Consider the following 25,782-nt stretch of genomic DNA (forward strand, 5'->3'; position numbering starts at 1 on the left):
TCTTTAGATGCGCCTAATGGGAGAGTGTCGGGGCAGTATTGATGCAGTGAAAAGAGCAGAAGGAGAGCTGACTGAGGATGAAGATGACGTCCCAGGATTTACCAACCCCAACTGCACTGACACTCAGAGCACTGGTCAGCATTACAGTTATGAAACAGAAGACTTAAATAACAGTAGTGTCTATTAAAAACTGTTCTTCTTTTTTTATCCAGGTGTGATTGAGCGGTGGGAGCTGATCCAGGCCCAGTCCCTCAGTGAGAAGAACAGGTACAAGCAGGACCTGCAGCAGTGGCAGCAGCTGATCTCAGATCTGCAGACCATGAGGGCCTGGCTGGGACAATGTGAGGCTGAACTCAGCCAACTGAGAGGACTTCGCCAGAGCACAGACATCCACACCATACAACTGAGGATCAAGAAGCTCAAGGTTAGTGCCATATGTGTTTTTATTTAGTCATGTAAATAACCTTTCTTTAACTTTTGTCTGCTTCAAATTCCTTTTCTCTTTATCCTATCCCATCTTAATTGACATTATTTTTATCCTTATGCAAAATAACATTCAAATAACTGCAAACCTATTTTCTGCATAGAGACCAGCTTAATCAGAGATAAAATGAATACTGTACATTTTAATTTTAGTCAACTAGGATGTGTCTTTATCTGCTAATAAACATGTCCCTTGCCAACCTTGAAATACACACAGATAAGTGCTTGGTACATTAGACTAGACTCTATAAATACCTGGGCTCATGCCTCTGGGCCTCCACTAATCTACATCTAAAATGTTTAAACCACTGTAGCATGTCTAACTGATACCCACTTTTCAACCTTGTTTCCAGCAGCCCTTTTCACTTTGTCCTAACGGTGTGTCTCTACATTACCTTGTCCTGACCACTACCATGTTGTTCTCCAGGATCTGCAGAAGGGAATGGACGTGCACAAATCAGAGGTACTGTCAATAAACCTGAGCAGTGCAGACTTCCTCCAGTCTGAGCCTGACTCTGAGGAGGCCTGGGAGCTGCGGGACGCTCTCAAAGAGATGAACTCTTGCTGGGACCACCTTGGGTCCTCCCTGGAGGACTGGAGGAGTGAACTGCAGAGGGCACTGTTGCAGTGTCAGGTAGGACAGGAAAGTAGAAGTGATCTATTTCTATGGATTTTAAATTTAGCACAATCTAATTAACACTTAAATTTTATGATGATTATTTATGTATTTGTTTGTCTTGTGATTTGAATGTCTTTCTTACTCAGCAAAGCACTTTCAGTTACTTTGTGTATGAACTGTGCTATACAAATAAACTTTCTTTGCTTTGCCAGGAGTTCCATGAACTTAGCCATGGTCTGCTGCTTTGGCTGGAGAACATCGATCGCAGAAGAAATGAGGTGATCCCCATTCCTCAAAGAGCCAACCGAGAGACTTTATTAGCTCATCATAACACACTAACAGTGAGTGTATTATATCTGATGATTTTGGCACTGCACCAATACCACTGTCGAGCTTTTATCAATTTGGTCTCTAAAGTACATTTTAACTGAAGTAATTTGTTCCCAAGTAAAGTAGATGATACTTTTGTTTTGCAGCAATAAAGAGTGAGCTGTTGGACTCGCAGCAGAAGGTGTCGTCCCTGCAGGATCTGTCCACTCATCTTTTGGTCCACACCAGGCCCCCCTCTCTGTCCCAGGACCACCAGCAGCTGCAGGTTCAGGGCAGTGAGTGTTTGGAGGCCCAGGAAAAGGTCCATGTGATCTGGAACAGGCTGAGGCTGCTGCTGAGGGAGGTGAGCTCTGACCTGGAGGAGCTGGAGAGGAGACTGGAGGCAGCACACCCACAACAGGTCAGGCATGGGGACAAGGGGCAAAGGAGACGCAAATGTTATGTTACACCATGACAATCATTTAAAACTGTTTTTCAGGATGTCATACCTTTGCCTGTTGCAAAAGTGGAGACCATTCATTTAGCCGAAACAGTGTCAGAAGTGGTCCATCAGAAACCACTAACGGTAATAATTTCTCTTCAAAATGTCCCCTTGAACCCTGCTCTATAAAGATGTTATTTCTCTGTTAAAAGAATAATGTTGCCTCCTTTTTAATGAGTTTTGCTGCCAACATCATATCAATCTGATGAAAATATACAAGAAAACCTGGCTTTTCATTTGACAGCCAACAACTTAAATTTGTAATGGCAAAAGCTATGTGTTATAATGTACTTTAAGTGGAAACGTTTTTTTTATGTTACATTTAATTCCTGAGAAGCCAGATTTCTTGGTTTAAAAGTCAATCACGTCATTGATTATGCTCCTGCTCTTTGGTTCAATGAAGAATGTTATGGCTCTTTTATGTTCCTCATCTGAGGCTTGGTCTTTATTTGCCCTTGACTGAACCATTCTTTTCTTTCTTTTACCCCTCCCTGTTCATTGCCTGGCACAGCCCCGAGGTAAAAAGTAGTCAGACCCACCGGGGACATCCGAGAGCAGACCGCGCCACAGGTATTTGTCTCCTGGACTCTAGCAGCTTTGGATGATGATGGAACAAGCAAATGTCTCAAATGCGTCTCAACAAGTTATAGGCAAAATGTGTAATAAATGTGTTCTTTTTGTTGTTCAACCTGGTTGTTCCATGATCTTCCTTTCATCTAGAGCACTGTGTCTACTGTGAATGCCCAACTCTGGGTCCCTTTTTTCCTAATGTTTTACCCTGCTTCTCTTTGCTATGAAGCTCTTGCTGTCCTCTTTTTAACCTCTCCATTAAGCTTTGTCTGCCTGCATTTTATCTTGTTGCCCACTAGAGGGCAATATTAATGCCAATAATCCTCTCAAAGAACGAAAGCTACTTGTACTTCCTGTTTCTTTCTTCTTCCTATTATACTTACATTTTACAGCACTTTAACCTTTAACCTTTATTCCATTTCTAATAATCTATATTTCCATTTACTGAAAATCATTGTGATTTAAATGAAATCGCTGCTATAAATAGCAACAACTCATTGTTAGCATCCTGGTTTGAAAACCATAGGCAATGCCTGCTTAATTCAAGCAGTTACACCTAAATTGTACATTGGTTTATAGAATGGGGGTCGACATGCGGGACCCTCCTCCATTTCAGTGCAGTAAGAGGAACAGCGTGTTCCTTCCCCAAACCTTGGCTCCGTCAGTAGAAATCTCCGGAAAGGCATTTGGCTTTTCTCCTGCTTCTGTTTGGAATGAGCTGTGGCATTGAACTCTCACATACTTAGAGACCCAGTTCTCCCTGAGAGCGGAGACAGCTAGAGCAATGTGGTTATTGGCAGTAGTATGAATGCAACTGTCTAGTGTATGTGTTGAAATTCTTGTTTGTTTGAAGTAACATAAGATACAATGATGATACCTCAAATTACAATAGCAGTTCATCCAGGTTTATCTAACAAACAAATTGATTGCAATGGTGTGTGTGACTTGTTCCTATCGTCTTGCAGCCGGGGCAAATCACGAGGCGTCGCTGGCTCCGGTTCCTCCCGTTTCTGAACCTCCCAGACTCCGCCCTCTGCCCGTCCCCCTCTGTTGGGGGCCAGTCATTTGTGCTGCGTGTGCTCCGGGCGGCCCTCCCTGTCCAGCTGCTGCTCTTCCTCCTCATCGGCCTGGCCTGCCTCGTACCCATGACGGAGCAGGACTACAGCTGTCACCATGCCAACAACTTTGCCCGCTCCTTTCACCCCATGTTGCGCTACACCAACGGACCTCCGCCCATCTGAGCGACACTAGTATCTACCTACTGCTTTTGCCAAGGACACCACTGACTCCTGTGAATGTCTCCTTTGCCCCGAGCCCTAAAGCATCCAACTGTCCCATTGGGAAGCACTACATTATGAAATGACTGTGTCCTTACTGATGTTGCACACCCTCATCCTAAACCCTCCAGAATAAGTGGACCTTTGTCCGAAAGACCACCCTCAGTTCCAATTTTTCATGAACTAATGTGTATATTATTTTTAAAGGTGTCTGGCAAACCCTGTTAAATCATTGAAAGCAAAGCACTATTTATATACTGTATGTTGGGAGCCAAAGTCAACTGTGCTATTGTCCATTATACCCAGTGCTGCTACTATTTATTGATAGTGTTCAATCACTTGTTAGTAGGGTTAGTACTTATAAATCTCAAACAACAAACACATGCTTATTGTAAATGTAAATTAGAGTAGTATATTAGAGCTGCCATTGGAGTAGCTATTATTCATGATGACTTTTGACTGACAAAATTTAAAGAACCATTGAGGCAAAACTGACATAAATAATACTGTACATTATAAATAATGTACTTGTATGTGTGGCAGCTGAGCTCTGCTGCTGCACAGATCTGTGCTAAAACTGAAGTCTCTTTTGAAGCTAAAGCACTGAGGGCACTATTGAAGGTACTGCACTGATGCCGTCCAGCCAAAATGGCTGATTTTTATTTTTTGTTATTTTCTTATTTCAGTATTTAATCATTTAGGGGCAATTATGTACAACACATAAGCGCTCTGGTTACAAAGTAATTTATACATGAATGTTGCCTTTGCTTATAAGCCAGGGCAGTTATTTTTTTATCTGTTTGAGCATGCACTTAAAAGTCCCTAGCTTTTAAGAAAGCCAAACAATCACTGGTAGTGTTTAGTTGACGGCTGTGACATTGAAATACGTGCTTTGTATTAATGGTAATAATTATTTCGCTGTGATGACACATCAAAATCACTGCGTTGTTGAACCGGAATCTGTAAAAAATAATATGAAAATTGTTATTTATGTATGTACAGTTTGCTAATGCTGAGTCTCTTTGCAAAAAAAAATAAACTTGAAATATTTACTATAGTCTATAGCTCATAATTTCTTATCTTCAATAAATCTATAAATAATCTTAAATAATCTTAAGAAATATCAAGACAAAACATTTTATTTAATGCACAAATTCTTTTTGGTCAGTTTAAGATTGTATTTACATCCACCAGTGACAAATTATGATCCTATATAAGCTCATTGTTATGACTTTTTTTCAAAGATGAGATGCATTAAAGCTAAGCTCTATAAAGTTACATTATAATTTTTCATAAAATAACCTTAACTAGCTATCTTGTTTGTGCAGTTTTTGATGAAAATAGCAAATGCCTTGAGATAAGCCGCCTTATTACTTGGTAAATGGTGTAGTCACACATTTTTTTAACCAGCTTGAAGCTATTTCACACATAAAAAAAAGAATTCAGTAAAATTTTGCTATGTCAAGCAAACAAACTGGCTGATGATAGAAGATATGTGCTCTATAGACACTTAACCAATACAAAAGTTAATCTTCCTTTATATTTTCACAAAGGCTCAAATGTTACCAAGCTTAAAAACATTGCAAGTCACATTAATTTTACTCAAGTGCAATTATCTGTTTTGAAAAATAATAATGCCATTAGACCCTGAAACCCAAGAAGAAGTGCACTTGGTAGAGACAATAAAAGACTAGCATAAGCTGCTCATCCGCCATATTAGATCACAGCTGCCAGACAATACAACAATAATACCTGCTGTTTGGAAAGCTGCACTGTAGAGCCATTAGACACATAATTATGAATATTAAAAACAGCTGAATGAAAATAACTGTTTAAGCCCAGAGCCTCAGAACAAGAGAGTATCCACAGCTGCTAGAGGAAATTGAACAACTAGAAAATTACTGTTAATATTTACCTTCAAAACTGATTCAAACATAACATTATGACCACCAACCTATAAAGTGGCCATAGGGGTTGGTGATATCATGACAAAAACTATTACATTATAGGCCACAGTTGTGTTTTTATCACAATTCATGTACTTTTCTATTTAGAGTTACACTTCACTGTGATTGGTTAACTCTGTCTGCTTACTGTTTTAAAGATCCAATTTACCCAATCACCATTTGGCTTTTGGTTCAATTATTAGTTTTAAAGAAAGATATCAAAATACATAGTGCATCATAGATTGTTTTGAATTGGGGCTGTCATCAAAAATAACAATTTAACCACCAAGTAAACTTTGTTATGTTGTATCCTTAAACATCATCAAATCCCTTCTAAACTACACTCACAATGCAACCATGTCATCTTTTCATGCAGTTTGTGTGCAATCTGCCCGGGACCCTCCATACTGCAGGACACTAGGAGAGGACACTTTGCCGCCCCCGTTCGTCGTACCGCAGGGGTCTGAACTTAAACCACTGCTGATGTCATAGAGAGGCTCGCTGGTGTCCAGGGAGCAGGCCTGGGTGGTCCGGGTGGGGCAATGGACACGGTGAGCATCCAGCATCTCCAGCAGCAGGTCGTACAGGGGCACTTTGTTCTTGCACTTCATGCTGTACAGGTGCTCCATGCCTTTGTTACTACAGAGAAGAAGACAAAGCTACATAAAACAACAAGTATTAAGGAAAGACTAGTGAAATTATTTAGTGAAAGACATAATGATCACTTTTAGAATGTTTGCCTCTTTCTGATTTTAAATGTTTTGCTACTTGAAATTTTTACAGGCATCAATTTGACTTTGCAATTGGGATCCTGGTTTGGTTGCATAGTTATTATGAGGGTTTCTAGCCTGAAAATTCAGGATCTGCTGCTGTACAATAACAAATAGCCATTATTATCACTGTAAGTCAGCTGCATGTTAATAATGTGGGCAGTAGAACATGTGATGTGGTCTGTTTTGTTACTTTAGCTTATAATGTAAAACTAGAACAACCATAAAAAATAGCAACAGTAGAAAATGGAGTGGCCCAAAAAGACTGTCCATTCTTACAGGAAACAACCATTTCAAAATATGGATCATCAAATGAGTGGATTAAAAAGAAATGCAAATATAAAGCACAAACATGTGCTTTATGGTCTGGTACCTCATGTGCCTGATGTGGGACAGCAGAAGCAGGAGCTGGGCCTGTCTTCTGGACTGTTGTTGAAAGGAGTATCCTGATTGGCTGATGTAGTGGATGAGAGCGTCAGTGATGGTGTCGAGGATGCTCTGGACTGCAGCACTGTCATGAAGAGGCTCCATTGTGCCGGTGCAGAAAGAGAACGCACCTGTTTAGAACGAACCAAGTTCAGATGTAAACTAGTGTTTAAGTGTAAAAAAAAGCTAACATACAATTTTTTTCCACAAAATGACTGCTCAGCTTAAGATTAGTGTGAAACATTAAAGTGCTGTTTAGATATGGGAAAAATGGATGAAGTAATTTATTTTCATGGTGCCAGCCAGGTTGTGTCTCTGGTCCCTGACAGAGTCCTCGGCCTTTAGGACAAACAGCTACCTGGACTCCTGTTGCCATGGGAACAGTTGACAGAGATTTTTGGGAACATTGTGGGTGATTAATGTGTCAGAGCTCCACCTCTGTGGGTGTAGACTCCACCTGCTCAATATTTACTGACTTTAATTTAGGAACAAAAATGTGGAGATTAAAATGAGGAGGTTATTTTAGCAGTAGGCTGTCTGTGACATACTCACCAGAGTTGAGCAGGATAATGGCTTTGAGGCACACAAACTCCTCTGGTCTGAGCTTGAGCATGCGGAAACGGGAGGCTGTGGCTAGCAACATGTCAAAGATCTCAGCCATGCCCTCCACACAGTCCCCTTCATTTCTGATCAATGGGAGCAGAATGGATTACATCATGGATATGACTGTTTTTTGAACAGCAGAAAGAGAGAAGGAAGCTCAACAGTTAAAGATCTGTAAAGGTAATGGAGTAATAGACACTCTTTCTCTCTAACAGTGATGTGAAGATAGCTGCTCTCTAGGTCTCAGAGCAGAGTACAGTGAGATAATTCAGAGTCAAAGGAATTTGTCAGCGCTGACCCGCAGCGTTTAAGTCATCATGTCCAATTGGAGAGGACACTCACACAGGCCGGTTTTTACAGATAATACACTATAATACACTTCTGAATCAAATGGTCCATCAGGCACATCAGCTGCTAATAGCACTGTCTGTAGCCTGGCTCTCACCCTCTGGCCCCCTCTCTCCCTCTCTCTCCCCCATCTCCCTATGGTCCTCTGTCCCTCTTCATCACCCTGTGTGGTGGATACTACCTGTTTATGTGCCCCTTAGAGAACAGCCTGTGCCTGCACTACAAAACAGACTCCAGATTCACTGCATCTTTATTTTGTGCAGTTTCCTGCACTATTTTTTGAGATCCAGCTTTCCTTCTTCTATCTATATTCTTTTCCCCTCTTCTTTGCACGTGGCTTTGATTAAACCTATGTGGCAGTTGCACGCTCAGCAGCGTAATAGTGAGGAGATGTTTCAGGGTAGAGAGGCTCCTCGCCACAGGGAACATGTAATTAGTCTTTTACTGTGCGGCAGACGTGTTGAGATGGCACAATGGCAACCAAGGTGTGAAATGGAAAATCTACAATGCTGATGCATCACTCTTAACATCAGTGTTAGGGCTGAAAAATGAGAAGAGAGGTACAGGGAGGTCTGTGTCAGATCAAAGCACCTGTCCAAGATGAGGTCCTGAGCGAAGATGAGTTTCCCGGGGCAGTGGATGGACCTCCAGATCAGGCCAATCATCAGCACCTCCAGCCATGAGCTCTCCAGCAGAAGCACCTGGTCATGAAGAGAGAGCTGCAGGAAACCTGGGCACAAGAAAAGTACCTTATAAAGGCTGTGCCACTGTCAGCTTTGAATGGTTAATATGACATTTCTATGAAAAAACTGGTAAAATGTTGAGATGACAGCTCTCTCCCAAAATAGGTTCAGGCTTGGGACATTGATTTGAGATTTTTCTGTTACTCTTCTAATTTCATATGAATTTACTCTGACAAATAAACATGACATTTTGCATAATCAGTGTGTTATGTATATTTACTGCTATAAATTAATCTGAAAAATACACGCTGACTTGTAAATGTATTAAGTAATCTTTTTATAGCAAATTATTTTATGCTGATTTAAATTGATCAGTTTGAAAAGTATTCAATTAATACACCCAAAAACTGTTTGTATTTAATAAAAATATGTTATCAAATCAGTTTGCAATATTAAGTTATATTGGAGACATAAATTACAATACACTACTACATAATTGCATTCTATATTCTGTCAATGCCACTTACAGCATTGTCTTCAGATCCCAAAACATTAACTCAATTGTTCTATCTATACAATTAAAGGCTGAGGCTTGTCATTTATTATGGGCCTGTTTGTTGGTGATGTTTAGGATCACAGCAGCAATTATGTCTCCTCCGCACTGATAAGCGCTCCCGTAATCCTGCTTCTATCTATAAATGTGATAATTAGACATGGTGGGCAGCCGCGTTTTGTTGATGCAGTGAGTAGATGTTGCACTGACGTCCCACTCACCCAAATAAAATGCCCTGTTCCTGTCTGGAGACTGGTGATGTGCACTGAAACATCTGTGCCCTTATAAGAGCAGGTCTTATCAGTGGCACTCAGCTGTCTAAATTCATATGTGATTACATGCAATTCACTTTCATTGTCCCGCTTTTCTGCTTGGGACCTTTGCAATTAAAACTGTGTGCTTTTGGGCTTTTAGTGACGCACAGGGTTGTAATGCCTCAAGATCAGATTCATTCATTTGAGACTTTGACTGTTATGTATGTGTGCTTTTGTGTGCGTTTGTGTATGCTGATCCTGGGGTGTGCAGCATTTTGTCTCAATGGGGTGCCACAGATGGGCCAAACAGCGCTCTCAAAGATGATGACAGTAATTACATCACCGTAATGGTTCTACATTTGTGTGTCACATCGCTCTGCTGTTGCCCAACACAAATAGAAAACAATGGAAAGCTTAAAAAGCTGCCAAGCACTGTTTTAAGACATTCTTTTTATAACGTTTCTTCATCATTTTAGAGATGAGGAACATCTCTAAATAATCTATAGAACTGTTTTAGGTAGTGGGTTGGTCTGTATATCACAGAGCAGTTGAATGTAGTTTTAGTTAGAAACTTTTTAATTATATATTTTATAATTAATGAGTTAATATTGAATCCAAATATGTTTGTTGGTAGCCTGACCTGGTAGTTTCTTGGCCCAGGTGATCATGTGCACCAGCTCTTTGTCGGCCATGCTGGTGAGCAGGGTCATCATGCTGACCTCTGTGTACGGTCGACTCAACTTCTGACGAGAGCAGAGGAGAGGGGGCTCGGCTCCCTGTAGCAACTGAAGCACCTGCAAGAAAAAGACAAATACTGTTTACTCATCAGGTATAACATTAGATTACACATGCGGTGGTGTTTTCATGTGGTGTGGCAATCTGCCTATAAGACGCTGTAGCTAAATCAAGCTACTTCAGTGTCTGCTGGCCCAGTAAACACTTCCCATATAGACCCGTTACCAGTTCCCCTGTTCCTGTTCCTTACTTGGATGCCTTTTATTAGATACTGATCTATGCCGACTGAGAACACCTCACAACAGCTGCAGATTTGCGCTGGTCAAAGATGCCTAAAAAACTTACAGTAAGCTTGCTCAGCCTTTTTACACACTCAAATTATCAAAATTGTATGTAAAAATGTTGTCTGATACAGTATATCCCACCCACTCAGAGATTTATGTTTGTGTTGCTCACATGAGCTGTGAGTGGCCATGATGTCGTGACTGATGTTAAGACTGATCGGAGCACAAGAGCATGGTGTGTGAGAGTAGCTCTGTACCTGGTCAGGAGACATCCCAGTAATGGCAAACTTTCCTCCTCCACCTGGAGTACTGCTGTAGTGCTTCTTGCTGTCCTGTTGTGGCGCTGTTTTGTGATGCAAGACTTTTGAGTTTTTATCTCTGTCAATCCTTCGCTTATCACGCCGCAAAACCCGACCACGGTCTTTACGAATACCTGGATAACAATTGAAAATATGAAGGATGCAGTGCAGTATATCTGTACCAAACATCATTTTAAATTAAATTTACATTAGACAGATATCAGTCAAGACAGTCACAGGTCAAATTTAAAATAGCCCCAGTTTTAACTTGGTACCCTTTATTTGTCAAGTGAATAATAACCTTTGGAGTAGTTAATGGGTTCAAGTAAAGTAAAGTGTTGTTTGTGGAATTTAGAGGCATGAACACAAATACTGAAAGTGGGTGTGGGTCTATGAGAAGCAGTACTCCTTAAGAGGAAACTACGTCAAGGTCAAGTTTGTTTATAGCTCGCGTTTGTACATGCATTTTGGCCTCTTTCCACAACAGCAGAGAGGAAATTAATTCACCAGGACTAAGCTTTAAACACACAAAAAGCTAAATAGGAAACAGAATACGCAGTGATTCATGGTTTAACTCACCTCCTTTCATCATCCCCACTTCATAACACTTTCTAAGACGACAGGCCTGGCAGCTCTTCCTCCGATTCCTGTCAATGGTGCACTGATTGGTTGCTGGGCACATATAGTCATTGTGACCTAAAATGGAAGAAAGCCTATTACTTTTCAGGCCCTTCATTCCTGTGTTCAGTTTTGATTTAGGTTATTTAGTAGCCAGGAACACTGTATTCCAGTTTTAAATGGATCTGAGAGGAAGAAAATTAAAAAGTGGCATCTTGGCATCATCATTGCCATGGAGACTATTGGTTTGTTAGTGACCGTTCTTTCATGAAGAAGAATTTTGGATCAATGTTGTAAAATGTCCTGTCACAAATATGACTAAGCCAACTTCAGCAGCTGTGTTCAGTCTTGTTGCATGGAAGCTGTATTGCGTACGCTAAAAATAATAAATGATTTTTTTCCCCTTTTTTTAATATTTTTCTCTTTCATACTCATGGTTGTGTTCACATAAATGTTTTTATTTTATTTTATTTTTTTATAATAATTTGTTCCATTTTTTCGTTGTTCATTTTAGCACACTTCACACACAGAAAAATATAACTGACATGTAAAAATAACATGTAAGTAGAAAAAACAAACAAAAACAGTAAAACTCAACAAAAACATTTCTATATGTGCTGTTATAAATACAAAGTAACAAAATACATCAATTCTTTATAAACATCCTTCATCAAATCAGATCACCATTTTGATTAAGCTTCTTTATGAAATACAGAACAGAATTTAAATCTTGATAAAGAAAAACCTCACAAAAAGGAAAAAAAAACAAACTACAACTTTAAAATTGTAATGATATAATAATATATTAAGTGTATAATGTTGCGCACCCACCTTGGATGCTCCTCTTGAAGAAGGCCTTGCAGCCCTCGCAGGACCACACCCCATAGTGGTACCCAGAGGCATAGTCGCTACACACTGCACAGAAGCGAGTCTCTTTGGCCATTTCAAAGCCCCCAGGTCCAACCCCTGTCCCTGACACAGATTCACCCACTCTGAAGGTTTCCTCTGCCCCACTCTGCTCCTCTCTCGACATCTGCTGAGTGGACCTGCAAAAAATAATAATAATAAATAACAAAACTTTGTAGCACAACACAGAGGTTCTCACATGTTTTGCAGTTCAAATTCTGATTTAGCATAAGGTCCTGGTTTTGTCTTGGTAGAAATCTAGTATACACATGTATGGGGACAGATTTTAGCACATCATTAGGCAGTAGAGTGGAATAGTGGTTAGCAGCCTTGCTACGGTACCACTTTATAATAAAAACACATGAATTAGTCTTAACAAAGAAACAAATACTTAATTAATAATTATCAAGAATGATTTAGGCTTAGTAACTATTTAAGAGATGAGTGTCAGGAATTAGGGTTTTGGTATTAAGTAGTTACTGAGTTTGAATCATTCTTAAAAAAAAAACCCAATTTGTTCATTATGAATTATGCCTTTGTTCATGCTTTATTCTGGCTATTAAAGGTGTAGTTATTATAAATACTACTGTTTTTTTCCTCACAGCCAGTGCATTCCAAATTTGATATATGTTTATTGTGATGCCATTTGATGGTTTTGAATATGGTCAAATAAAACAAACTAACACATCTTTACCTACTTCTAAATCAACTAAGTAGCGATACAGGCACATGATTCAAAAACAGTCTCTGTGTTCATTTGTGTTGTCTTTACGTATTGTTCCTTTTCAAGGTCCTCGACAAAGTCCTTAATCTCTGGAATTAGAAACCAGGGTGAAGCTTGATCCTTACTATAGAGATAATGCTAATGTTTTGTATAAAGATTACAAAAAAATGCTGTTATATAATTATGTTCTGTTTGTGCCAATGCCAAAAATTGAAAGGTAAAAACATAATATGTGTTCCAAATTTGTTAAAAAAAATGTAATTAAAGGCACAAAAATACAATTTAAATGAAGTTTAAAATTTAGCTTTGAGAAAAAAAACAAAAACTAATAACTGAGGTTCATTTGCACAACTCCTCTTTCTTACATAATCTAACGATAAAGAAACAGAGTCTGGGACATTTTATCAATTATTTACATAATGAACAATTAATCAAATAGGTCAGTGATGCAAGCCAACAGATATTTGACATGTACTGATCAACATTTTAAAAAATCACATAAAGTGGAGTGGAAGTGGTCTATAGACAGTGAGATCACCAGATACACATCACTTCCAGAGATTAAAGCCACAAAGCTCACCTGTAGATTGGTGTGGAGCTGTTCTCCAGATAGTGATGGCTGGGTGGATGCATGAAGGGGCTGAGGCATGGGCTCGAGGGCACAAACACCAGAGGACTGTTGGGACTACTGCCCAGGGACTGCAAACTCCCATCGGAGGGTGGTCCATGAGCGTCTATGGGTGCAGAGAAGTAACCCGTGCTGGAGTGGCTATACAGGGTGGGTGCTGGGGTGGGTGCTGTGTAGTCATAAGTCCCGTCCAGGAAGTCCACGGTGGCGACTCCTCCAGACCCCTTACTCTCCTCGGGGTACATGCTGGTGAGGGGGGGAGAAGGGACCCGTGGTGGAGACAGGTCCTCCAGTTCGGGGCAGGTCCTGGCTCTGTGCGCTGATCTGCAAGGCTGCCTGCTCTCCTCAGCACTCTGCCTGAGCAACATCACAGCGCAGCTCCACTGATAAGGAACATGATTTAGACTGGCTCTCCCATTTTCGGGGAGGGGGAGTGGAGACGTGCTTTTCCTCACTCTCGCTTTACCCTCTTTCTCCCTGTTATAGTTACCTAAAACAGTCCACTTTCCCTGCACTTTTTCCACATTCAAACCCCTCCTTAAAATAAACTGCCTTCACACCCTTTTCCTCTCTTCCTTATAACACACCTCTTCCAAAGATGTATACATTTCCGTAGGAGAAAATTAAGATAGGACAAGGAAGTAATGCCTCTAAACTACCGTCACTATTCCCTGTGCTTGCATATACTGTCCAGTAAAAGCAGGTCCTATTACAGCACATTCATTTAGCTGCATGAGAGCACACAGCCATGACGTGTGACCAGTCTATTTGTGGCCACATTAGAGATACACCTGAGACTCAGCAGCAGTGAATAAAAATCATAACGGAAACAAGCAGCATTAAACAACACAAACAGAAAAAAAAACCACAGGAGTTAAAAACATGCACTCACCTGTTACACATTATTTATCTTCATTTACTGGCAATACCGCCGTGGCTCTCTGCCTACTGGTTAGATCCTCTCATCTCTTCGACTTGTAGAAAGCTGGCTGTGCACAGTGATCACAATGGCAGCAGTAGCAACGTTGGAAATAAAGATAAACAAATTAAAGACACAACCAGATCAATACTTGTGATGTGTCCCATTGCCAGGTCACCATAACACAGCAAACAACACAACAGAGGTCAAAATTCACCAACCAGTATTTACACAATCCACCTCACCGTACGGGCACTTGAGTATTATGCATTTGTTCAAAAATGCATTTAGAAATATAAATGGACAATTTGGTGAAAGAAATTACATGCCATACTGTTTTGTAAAGTGTTGTGTGAATTTAAATGATATAAGTAACTGCAATAAAAAAGTTCCCCTTTAAACTATAAATCTTGGATAGATTTATACAGACATTTTATAACACTTAATAAATTGTATACTTCTTGGTACTTAATGTTGAGTAGACATTTTCCATTAATTAAAAATGAAAGAATCAAAAATCAAATTCAAATATTAGACCTATAGCATTATAAACAATACATTTTCTATATTTTCTATTCAACAACTTGATCACAAATGTCCCAGATTGCAGATCACTTTTGGCAACGGGTTCATTTTCCCATCTCTTTGCTACATCTTTCTTGAGTAAACAGCCCAATTTTCAGAGCATGTCAGGTCAAGTGGAAAACAAGTAGGCCTGATGATATGTATTTTTGTTTAGTACAAAGATTATTAGTCTTGTGGGTTTTAAAATTTAGAACTATGAATGAAAGAGAGCGACAAAATGTGTGCTTCATATAGCATAACATTTTAATTGCATGAAAAAAAGAGTGTTTTTGTTCAGTTTGTTCATAAATTGTACAAATATTCGTTGTACATACTACAAAAAAATCATTGTAAAACACTAGTGCAAAATGGCAACATAGACCAGAAGTGTTTATGTAGGACTTCAGACTTAAAAAAACAAAAGAAGCCAAAATAATGATTCACTGTGCCATTTTATTTGATCAGACCAATGCATTATGTTGGATATTGTGCTGATGGGTATGTGGGAACCTGGTTGATATAACAGAAAATGCAGCTAGACATTAGCTTTTATCTAAACTAGACTGCTTTTATCATTGCAGTCTAGTTTTCCATAAACCTCAAACATGCTTTGTGGCCAGGAGTAGGTGCAACATTCTAAAACAAAGACTTAGCTTGGCCTCACATTTTATCTCTAACATTGCATTTAATAAGTTAACATTAAACACACATTTGAATAATCCTAACTGATAGAATCTGAGTGTTATTACCATTTAAATTGATTTAAAAATGCCTTTAACCAGTTTCAACCCTTTGCCAGTAAGAAGTATACAGTATAAACCTTTTTGTAGAAGTTCCTCAAAACAATGATTAACATAATCAGACCTTTCAAGGTCTTATGGCTTGCAGATAATACTTGTTCTAACAGAGTCAACCACCGTTGCATAGGCAAAGACAACAGTTTCTCACTCTTCTAAATGTGGCCCATGGAACTGAATGACAGCGTACTTGCCACTGGTCATCCAGTTAGGTTCTTGGGAGCTGAGCTTCTCCCCTTGCCCAGGCTGCAGGCCCACCTGTACATTTGCTTTTAGAGTTCTGAGGCTGCAGAGGGGTGAGGGTTCAAATCCCCGGAGCACAGTATCAAAGTCGACAGTGAAGTCCCAGTCTCTGTCTCCAGTTAGCTTCCTGTAGTTTAAATCCCCTTTAAACAACACCAGATTTGCTTCTTTAAGTTTTGCATACAAGTCCGGAGCATCTACTGCCATGTCACAAAACTCATGAGGCTGTGTCCAGAACGGGTGGTCATGATAGGACCACACTCCATCCTTCAGGTACTGCTTCCACTGGACGCCGCTTTTAGACATCCACATGTGATTGGCTGCCATTGTCTGTCTGATGATCCACTCAAAGTCTTTAGCAGTGACATCAGAAACAAACCATGGAAAAGATTTCCCATGAAAATGGACCTCACTGGCCAAACTAAATGAGACCAGGAAATCAGCCAGTACCAGGTCAGTAACTAATTCAAAACCAGCGTTGTCTAGAACAATATCAACTCTTTTTCCAGAAACTGCAGTGCATTTGGAAGCGGTAAGAGCTGCCCATACCATGTCCGAATCATTCACCAAGATGAAGGGTTTCAGATTGGGGAGGGCTTCGATGGGACTGTCTTTTTGGGAGTTCTCCTGGCCTGCAGAGATGGAGAGGTCACACTTGTTCCCCCAGAGAGACACCTATAAAATAATATTAGTAATACAAAGAGAAAGAGAAAAGGGATGGCAAGAAATTTAAATTTTTACAAACCTGCAGTAGCTTAATGAAATTATCAAATAATTGATTTTTTGAAAGTCCATCTTTATCCTTTTTAAGCGTTTCCAGGTATGTACATAAAGCTATTGTAGCTTGCTGAGACTCAAAGAAGCTCTGGGTTTTTCCCTCATTAAAAACATCAAACTCGTTTATGGGAGGACTGTAAGGAAAAGCATATATACAATGTAAAGTCAATAATTTATGTAAAGAAGTACCCTGAATATTTCTGACAACATAGATAAATTTGCATTACTTGAGCCAAATAGCCTCTTGTATTCTTCGGTACATGTAGCATTCCACATAAAGCCAGGGAGACTTGAACCAGCTCACAGCCTCCTTGCCTCCCTGTACAGTTTGATGTCTCTGCAAGTACTGGTTCCATGAATCCACGTCTCTTAACCCATCTGTAAGCTCGAGTATAGGTTTATCAGTTTGAACCTCATTCCTTAGTTTGGATAAGAAAGAAATTGCTTTCTTTTCTGCCTCGAATCCCTCCTGTGTGAATTAAAGAAGAAACACAGTCACTGCTCCATTAGATCTCTGGCTGTCATACGTGTTAATTATAAGAAGCATTTTACCTCTCCGTATTCTTCAAAAAACTTGTTCTTACTGCGGTGAATCGTGTCTATGACTTTAGTAAGGATAGTAGGCATTCTGTCCTTTACAGTCAAATAAGCAAAAGACCTGCAAAACATTATTATTAGTATATTAGTAGTATTATTGTTCAGTAGCACTGCAGCAGGTGCATCCCAAACAGCAAAGCTACACGAACGGCGAGTAGTACTGTTTTTGCGGATGAATGAAAGACATGGTATGTGTATTTCACACATAAGTCAGGTGTATTTTTATGTACGAGTAAAGTTAATTGGCTATAACTTCAGACAGGTGGTATTAGCATATGGCTAATGTTGCTCTCATTCGTGATCCATTACATTTCTTTCGAGACGCGTTGATGCAAAATTACCCCACTCTTTTTAGCCATGGAGTAGCTATTTGACATACGAGTTTGGGGCACACGATCAAAGCACCTATCGATAACATACCCGACCACTTTAGCAGACAGCGGAGCGGCTCCGTGATTAGCGATATCCGACGCCATCTTTACACTGAGATTATTCAAAACAACTTTATCAATATTGCACACCTACACAAAAGGTTACTCTGATTGGAGATTTTATTGACACGTGCCAATCAAATAAATGTAATATAAAAAATGTATGTTGTTTACAACAGAACTTTTTAGGCAACTTGCTGTGTGATTAATGTTACCGTAAACGCGGCACTGCCATCTAGTGGCTGTGATTAAAACAACGATCACGGCCTAATATAGGCCAAGTGTTGCTGTGGAGTGGCCTCCCGCACGCTTCAAACAGGGTACGGGAGGCGTCTCGTCTGCATGGCGTCGTTTGGGGAAACCTTTCTTATGGGAACGTGCTCCGCAGGGGTGGGGGCGGGGGCTCCAAAAGGACTGCAGTAGCCCTGAAAGGTTTAGTGGAATATAAAATAGAAAATATGCACAGAATAGTGTTCACGAATAGTAAAGACAAAGTTGAGACTCATAGCCTAATGTTATAGGTCTAGTTAACACCTTGGTGTACATCATGAATAATGTAGATCTACATAAACCTCATCTAAAGCATGTTTAAGGTTGTTCTGAAATCATGACCTGTTGATTTTACGCGCATACGCTCAGGCACATTTGATTCCTGTTTTGAGTCTTCTTTATGGGGACAGTGTTGTTCAGGATGTAGGAACTTCACTGGGTGTCCAGCTGCGTCCACCTCCGGTGCACCCTGCCCGCTGCCCCTCCCCCACAGCCGGGTGTTTTTCTACCGACAAAGCGGTGAGTCACCACTCCGGTTTCAAAACAACCTAGACTGGGGGAGGGCCGCGGTTAACGTACAAGGCCTGTTTAAACAGGTGTGGCCTGAAACTGTGGACTTTTTGGCCTTGTTGGTTGTGTTTAGTGCAGCACGTGGGCCTTCCTTGACAATCAAAAATATGACACATTGGTCTCAGGCCATTAACCATTTAACCATTCTAACATGGCCCTATAGGTAATTTCAGGCTATAGGCTTTGAGTTATCTTACCACATGGAGCTGAGAGATATGCCTACGTAAAGGGAAGCCTCAATTTTGAGCACATTTCCCTAGGTTTATGCCTATATGCTGAGTTAAGTGGGTGGGCCTGGGTTAACGTGCTGGAAAAAAGTTAGCCTGGTCTCCATCCCACTTTCCTTGCATAAGGCGGTTATGGCTGTCCTAAGTAGGCCTACGCATATCCATGATCCAACCCACAAGGACACGTGAATTAAAGAGTTATAGGATATACTAGCCAAAAGGCTATATTTATCATCTATGGTTCCCTGTACTTGTTACATCAATAATCAGGTTGGTCACTCTCCTCCACAGACTTGTATTCAAATTTGGCTGTCGGGGGAAAAATAATACCTGTGTTAAAGAGTGTTTGCAATCTCATTGAAAAGTGTTTGTACATCCATTAGAGTAATGACATGGGAAAATATTGTCTTTGCACCCTGCACCTTCAGTCAGTTTGGTCTTAACTGGTTGAGCATTGTCACATTCAACTGAGAAGCATTGAATCCCAATAACGAGATAATGAAAATGTAGGCTATTTGCCATATTTGCTTGGGAAAAAGTGGTTAGAGTAGTTGAATTGTTCAACTACTATAACCATTGCTGCAGACGTACAGGCTAAAATATAGGCTATTATAGCCTACAGTCTAGGCCAGGGGTTGGCAAACTTTTTGACACACAGGGCACAATGGGTTCTAAAATTTGAGAGAGGCCAGGCCAGGATATATATATATATATGTATATATTACATTAGAGATTTGGCCTATAATATGTAGCAAAGCATGAATATGAATTGTTTTCCAAATGCATTAATTAAATTAATAATGAATTTATTACATTTCACGTAAATAAACACAGCAAAAAAAAAAAAAAATCACATTCAGTTTTATCAAGTGCCAAAAGATCAACAACTTGTTGAAAAGGTCAACTGAACAAGGTTTACCCTTAGCTATTTTAATATAATTTGGTCATGTTTGGCGGGGGAGGATTAATAAGCCCAAAGGGCCGTGTGTGACCCCCAGGCCGTAGTTTGCCCATGTCTGTTCAAGACTGTATTAAAATTAAGCATGAGCTTCTCAACTGAAATTATTAGACTACCTTAAGACACCCCAATAATAAAATATATATATATATATATATATATATATATATATATATATATATATATATATATATATATATATATATATCAAAATAGGACGTGTCAAGATCCATTTGGTGTACCCCTGGCTGGACATTTATTTTGCTTCACTCTACAGAACAAGGGTAGTCCACTCTACCATATGCCCATCATTTCCAAAAGGAGTTCTGTTGTATAGACTATCCAACTGTTTGGGTTAGGCTGTAGGCTATGTTTTTATGACATATAGGCCCAGTCTACATGCCTCTCCATGAATTGTTTCAGACTCAATTCAGCTCTGCTATGGACAATTCTACAAGAACCTCCAGGATGTGAGTTTAGGGAAGAAGACCATACCCCGGTCAGCTTTTAGCCTGAAATGCACCCTGCTATACTACACAAGACATCTGCAACAAAGATAGGATAGCCAATTAAAAAACAGCCCATAGCCTATGTACAATGAAGGCTTAATTAGGCTTATTAGCCTCTGTAGTGAATTGGTAGTAGCCTATAACATACAGCTTATTATTAATAACGTGCTATTTGTTGATTTGACATTTGCTTTTTAGTCTAGAGAAAAAATAGTGTCCTTCTCACACGTGCGCGTGGCATGTCACCATCACGTTGTACAATCAAATAGGCCTACCATATTACACAGCCTACTCTAGTCTACACAAAAACTTTAGTTTATAACTTTGGTTTAGTGGTTTAAAGAGTTGTGAGGCAAACTTAGCCATTTAGTAACGAGTGAAACTAAACTCTTCTCTAAAAGCATGATAATTGTTTCTTCTCGCGGCGGTTACATAGTGCGGGAAATTAACGACGACTCCTCCACCCCCCGCTTTGCTCAACGGATTTCTACAACGGCCAGAGTCATGTGATTGTAACGTAAAACCCCCAACCGGAAAACACCGACGGACGGACGACCCTCTCCGCTCCTCCGCCGCCAACGAACGCGAGGAACAGTACGAGCTGCACCGAGCGCAGAGAGGACCCACGGGCGGACGAGTCTCCGGTAACAAACAACGGCGACGCGGCAAAATCCACGGTCCCAGCGAGCTGAAGGTACGGCAATGGGTTTCTAAGTGTCATCCTGTGTGTTTAGTTGAAGTGTAGCTGTTTGAGTCTTCTTGTTACTCGCGTTCGTCACAGAGAAGTTAAAAGAAACGCATTCGTGACCAACCCATCCCCCTTACGTGTCTCGCTCTTCAGCAATACGTGTGTGTTGCGTGCGCGCACCCGCCATCGAGAATGTCCGCTTTATAAGCAGCCAAAACAGCATATGGTCAGGACAGTTTTGTATACGAAATCGTTTTCATCCTGAAGCTCATTCCCGTTACCCATTGCCTTTCCAAAGACTGCCATTCTGATCTAGAAATTCGTACTACGGAAGTGGCTGATCCACGTGTCTTTCCCAGGGGCGGTGCTTTCGGAATCATTTTGACCGTTAACTAGAATGACGATCACAACTTTGTTTTTATCAGCATCTCTGTCTCTTCATTTACAAGTGTTCAGCATAAGCATACATACAACATTAGTAATAGGTCTAATAATAATCATCAAATAAAATACTTGGAGCGCCTATTTTAGGCGTAGGATGCTGTTATGACTGCGGTGTTCCTCTGTGATGTGTTTTTAACTCCTGCAGTGGTTTATTTATATTCTAATTAAGCCTAGTAGGTTAATTGGCAAAATCCCTGTGCTGATGAGTGTGACAAGGACAGTCATGCATTGATGGGGGCAGAACCAGTTCTGACTTAGGAATGTGTGTTGACACCCATTGCTTTGATCATGTGATGGCCTGAAACTTCTATTGAACTTTAAGGTCAACAACACCCGTCAGTGGACCACATAATGTACACAATTAATCTAAAATATGCCTGGATGCCATGTAGTCTAGCTACTTGGTGTTTTTTCAGAATATTTCTCACACCTTACCCTGGCAGCCTCTTAGTGGTATCATCTGGGTTGTTTTTCCAAGCAGGAAGTAGTTTGTGGCTAAGGGTGTTTGTCTGTGTTTGTGCAGGTGGAAAATGGAGCTGGCCAACCATGGTCTTATCCTGCTGCAGCAGCTTAACGCACAGAGGGAGTTTGGCTTCCTGTGTGATTGCACAGTGGCCATTGGAGATGTTTTTTTCAAAGCACACAAGGCAGTCCTCGCTGCATTTTCTAACTACTTCAGGATGCTCTTCATTCACCAGGACAGGTACTGAGCAGGAGCCCTATCAGGCATAGTTTTTATCACCAAATTATATTCCATTTACATTTTCTTAAATTAACTGCATTTAACTGCAATGTTATTGCTTACTGTGACCTTTTATCACTTGAATCTTGCCTCTAAATGCCTTTACTAAATGTAATAAAGTAACAACTACTAAAATACTTTAAAAACAAAACAAGTTTGAATTAATGGTAATTAATTTTCTATTATCTATAAAATATTTTTTGTTTTTAGTGACTGTGTACGTCTAAAAGCTGCTGATATCCAGCCAGACATCTTCAGCTACCTCCTGAATCTCATGTACACAGGAAAACTGGCGCCACAGCTGATCGACCCCTCACGGTTAGAACAGGGGGTCAGATTCCTGCATGCCTATCCACTGCTACAGGAGGCAAGCCAGATGTATTCAGACCACAACGTCAACCTGTCCACCTCACTCTACGGCATTCAGATCTCTGACCAGCAGGGGGGGCTGTCTTCTCAGCTGTCCACTCGACGGCAACTCTCCTCACCTTTTGAAATGGAGCAGCCCAGCTCTGAAGGAAAGTGCCAGTCCACGCAAGCAGCATCTGCAGCGTTTCCAAGTTCTTTTCCTTCCAAGTTTGTTTTGTCTCCTCCAGAGGAGGTGGCCTCTGTCAACAGAACAGATGCTGCAGTGGAGGAGGGAAGAACTGACATGAACAATTCAGACGGTTCCTCAACCATTCTCCATGTAAAACCTAGTATTATGAAGCGAAATGCCTCTTTTAGGAAACATTACTCATGTCATTTATGCAGAAGTCGATTCACTCAGAGGAGTCTGCTAAGGGAGCACCTGCTGCAGCACACTCAGGCTCTTCACCAGTCCAGTGCTGAAGTAAGCAACGCTCAGTCTCCTATTACCACAGAGGAGTGCACCATGGAGATGGAAGGGGGAGGTAAGGGGGGTGGTGCCTCTGCTACAGTGGAGATCATCAGTGACAGCGAGCAAACACCTGTATCAGGCACAAACTCTGACTCTCCCCGGGCTGAAGTGTCCACATCCAGCTGGGGACTGGGAGGACTGATTTCTCAGGCAGACACCCCACCTCCATCGGACATTGCAGACATTGACAACCTGGAGAGTGTGGATATTGACCGAGAAGTGAAGCGAAGGAAATACGAGTGCTCCACATGTGGACGTAAATTCATCCAGAAAAGTCACTGGCGTGAGCATATGTACATCCACACAGGCAAACCCTTCAAATGCAGTGCCTGTGGAAAGAGCTTCTGCCGTGCTAACCAGGCAGCACGCCATGTGTGCTTGAATCAGTCGGCTGATAGCTACACTATAGTGGACCGCCAAAGTATGGAACTGTGTGGAGGTGATGACCCAAGCCAAATGGAAGCTATGTTTATGGCATCATCAAAGCCCTACAAATGTAATATATGTGCAACCACTTTCTCCAATCCCACTGAGGTGATCAAACACCTGTGCTTTGCACAAGGAGGGGTAGTGGGGCTGCAGGAAAATGCTGGAGGTGGAGCTGACCTGCAGCATGAAGAGGTCTCCAAAGATGAAGGCTCTGACTTGTCCAATTCTGGCATGCCACTTGAAGCCATAAAGAGTGAGGACATCCTTGTGGAGTAGTGCTAAAATATCTATTTCTCCTTGAGATAATTATTTTCTAATGTTTGTCCAGTGGCTGATATTCATCAGCATATGTGGACAGGGTAGAAACATCAGGCCATCCCTAATTTTGTCATCAAAGCAATACCTTACCTTTTTTTTAACAGACTAATGCACTGGTCTCACTGTTGTTGTTGAACCACATTTTATGCCAACAGTTTGAAGTGAGAGCTTTAGAGCAGAAAAAGAGGAAACAGACACTTCCGGCAGCAGCATGGTGTCAAATGAGCAGACTACAAGTTAATGATACAAAGGAAATTATCCTGACATTAACATGCAAAATTGAGACAATCTGTGTCTTTTACCAAATTATCTTCCATTTTCTTCCTTATTTTGGTTTCAGTTTTTTTAACTGTTAAATCTGCTGAAGGAATTTCTTGTATTTTTCCCACCTCTAATTTCAGTCATTCTCTGATATGCATCTAGGCAATTTTATGCATAGGAAACATTCAGCAACAACTTAAAAATATATATATTTGACTTGCTAAATTGATAAGTAAATTTGCAACACAGATAATACCTGATTTTTACTAAACTGATCTTGATCAAAATATTTTTTCCCATAAGTTTTCATAAGCTACAAACAGGTAATATACTACTGATCACTTAAAAGGGTATGGTAGTTTTTAATATTTTTATTTAGTAACCTAAATGTAAGGGGGGGGGGGACTAGCACTGAGCATCCCCTCTATCATTTACTCTTAAAATGTGGGGGCTAATCTAATCTAGTATGTATCTAGTTTAGACATACTAACATTGCATTACTTTTACTAGTTGATTTTTATACCAAAGCTTTGAATTGCCTTTATATTAATGGTTACTCATGTATAGCCCAAAATTCTTTTTTCCCCCCCAATTTTGCTTCCAGTTTAAAAGTGTGATTTAATTTGCATGGGAGTTAATTTTTAGCTCACTGGAAAGCACAATAACCTGGCTTCCTAGCAATTACATTTATGTTGAAGTAGATGCCGCTCTTTACTGTAAAACTTTTTCCCATGTCAGAGCACAGCCCACTCCAGTTTTCAATGATGATACTGACCTGGGCAACTGTGATTTGTACTCTTCTGATATTGTCACTCAGTTCAAAAGTAACAATTAAATTATGTACTACTGATATTCATTTCAGCTTATGCCTTTTTCATTTTTTTAATTTTTTTTTTTATTGTTCATCAGTCGGGTAACATTGGTTGTATATTTGTGTATTGAACCATCAAAGTATCTCAGGAAAAAAGCTATATGTTTTTACTATTGTTAATAAAAAAATAAATCTTAAACATCCACAATACTGATGTGTACACTTTTCATGCATTTGTGGTGCATAAAATTAACAATAAAAAGCAAATTTTTGTATGTGAAAATATAAAATTATAAATAAAATAATAGAATTGTTTTAATAAGGAACAAGCAGACAATGATTTATTTGTGCTATTTTAATTAAATTTCATGAAAGTAGACAAAGTGCATGTGTGCATAATTGTACTTTATTTTACATTTAGCGAAATATACAGTTGCAGTGCTCATCTGTTTTTTACGCTAAATTGAACACTGACTGGACCTATACCAATTAAAACTATACTACTAGATTCTTATTTCATTTAACTAAGTTGTATGGCTCAAATTCTGAGGATATACCTAGAGTCACATGTCTAGATTGGTGATGCAGTTTGGTTTGTGAATTAAAGTGAGATGTTGATTTAATTGAATGCAACTGATGTCTTATAATGTAAGCAATGGGAAGAAAAACATGACTCCCTGATTCATTCTGATTTGATTTGGGCTTTAGTATAGAAAGGGTGGACTTTTTATTTCTGTATCATGCAAAATCTGTTCCAAACCATTTAATGCCTGGACTGCAGTATTACCAAGTATCTGAAACAAATAGATA

General features: G+C 40.1%; 4 protein-coding genes across 4 annotated transcripts in view; 2 read left to right on the forward strand and 2 right to left on the reverse strand.

Moving 5' to 3' along the window:
- The window catches only part of LOC117392804 (nesprin-1-like), a 39,695-nt gene extending 36,005 nt beyond the window's left edge, over positions 1-3,690 (forward strand). Inside the window, 9 exon segments of the mRNA XM_055232359.1 lie at positions 8-134; positions 213-424; positions 911-1,117; positions 1,315-1,447; positions 1,579-1,649; positions 1,692-1,832; positions 1,911-1,997; positions 2,425-2,483; positions 3,449-3,690. Of these exon segments, the coding sequence (XP_055088334.1) occupies positions 8-134; positions 213-424; positions 911-1,117; positions 1,315-1,447; positions 1,579-1,649; positions 1,692-1,832; positions 1,911-1,997; positions 2,425-2,442 (996 nt within the window). The 3' untranslated portion in view covers positions 2,443-2,483; positions 3,449-3,690.
- A 1,185-nt stretch (positions 3,691-4,875) lies between these two features.
- Positions 4,876-14,662, reverse strand: esr1 (estrogen receptor 1). Its single transcript, XM_033990698.2, has 10 exons — positions 14,430-14,662; positions 13,490-13,920; positions 12,111-12,325; positions 11,241-11,357; positions 10,620-10,795; positions 9,984-10,137; positions 8,445-8,583; positions 7,455-7,588; positions 6,850-7,033; positions 4,876-6,345 (listed from the first exon to the last, which is right to left on the reverse strand). Exons 2-10 carry the CDS (start codon positions 13,903-13,905, stop codon positions 6,075-6,077), a joined length of 1,806 nt encoding a protein of 601 aa, XP_033846589.1. The 5' UTR covers positions 13,906-13,920; positions 14,430-14,662; the 3' UTR covers positions 4,876-6,074.
- A 600-nt stretch (positions 14,663-15,262) lies between these two features.
- Positions 15,263-17,953, reverse strand: armt1 (acidic residue methyltransferase 1). Its single transcript, XM_033991211.2, has 5 exons — positions 17,855-17,953; positions 17,390-17,495; positions 17,065-17,306; positions 16,806-16,971; positions 15,263-16,735 (listed from the first exon to the last, which is right to left on the reverse strand). The coding sequence occupies exons 1-5, from the start codon at positions 17,908-17,910 to the stop codon at positions 15,965-15,967; spliced, it is 1,341 nt and encodes a 446-aa protein (XP_033847102.1). The 5' UTR covers positions 17,911-17,953; the 3' UTR covers positions 15,263-15,964.
- Positions 17,954-20,829: 2,876 nt separating this feature from the next.
- zbtb2b (zinc finger and BTB domain containing 2b) lies at positions 20,830-25,296 on the forward strand. The gene is made up of 3 exons (XM_033990992.2): positions 20,830-21,093; positions 22,055-22,234; positions 22,484-25,296. Exons 2-3 carry the CDS (start codon positions 22,062-22,064, stop codon positions 23,856-23,858), a joined length of 1,548 nt encoding a protein of 515 aa, XP_033846883.1. The 5' UTR covers positions 20,830-21,093; positions 22,055-22,061; the 3' UTR covers positions 23,859-25,296.
- Positions 25,297-25,782: the final 486 nt, after the last annotated feature.

Source organism: Periophthalmus magnuspinnatus, chromosome 24 (assembly GCF_009829125.3).
Source record: "Periophthalmus magnuspinnatus isolate fPerMag1 chromosome 24, fPerMag1.2.pri, whole genome shotgun sequence".
NCBI lineage: Eukaryota > Metazoa > Chordata > Actinopteri > Gobiiformes > Gobiidae > Periophthalmus > Periophthalmus magnuspinnatus.

Excerpts from the sequence above, each read along its gene's own strand:
- esr1 (XM_033990698.2), bottom strand. The coding sequence starts at position 13,905 with ATGTTGCTCAGGCAGAGTGCTGAGGAGAGCAGGCAGCCTTGCAGATCA. Across the intron at positions 10,138-10,619 it reads CTGGGATGTCTCCTGACCAG|GTGCTTCAGTTGCTACAGGG; the intron begins GTACAGAGCTAC and ends TTTTTCTTGCAG. Across the intron at positions 6,346-6,849 it reads TCCCACATCAGGCACATGAG|TAACAAAGGCATGGAGCACC; the intron begins GTACCAGACCAT and ends TCTTCTCTGTAG.
- armt1 (XM_033991211.2), bottom strand. The coding sequence starts at position 17,910 with ATGGCGTCGGATATCGCTAATCACGGAGCCGCTCCGCTGTCTGCTAAA. Across the intron at positions 17,496-17,854 it reads CTGTCTGCTAAAGTGGTCGG|GTCTTTTGCTTATTTGACTG; the intron begins GTATGTTATCGA and ends AATGTTTTGCAG. Across the intron at positions 16,736-16,805 it reads ATTTCATTAAGCTACTGCAG|GTGTCTCTCTGGGGGAACAA; the intron begins GTTTGTAAAAAT and ends ATTATTTTATAG.
- zbtb2b (XM_033990992.2), top strand. The coding sequence starts at position 22,062 with ATGGAGCTGGCCAACCATGGTCTTATCCTGCTGCAGCAGCTTAACGCA. Across the intron at positions 22,235-22,483 it reads CTCTTCATTCACCAGGACAG|TGACTGTGTACGTCTAAAAG; the intron begins GTACTGAGCAGG and ends TTTTGTTTTTAG.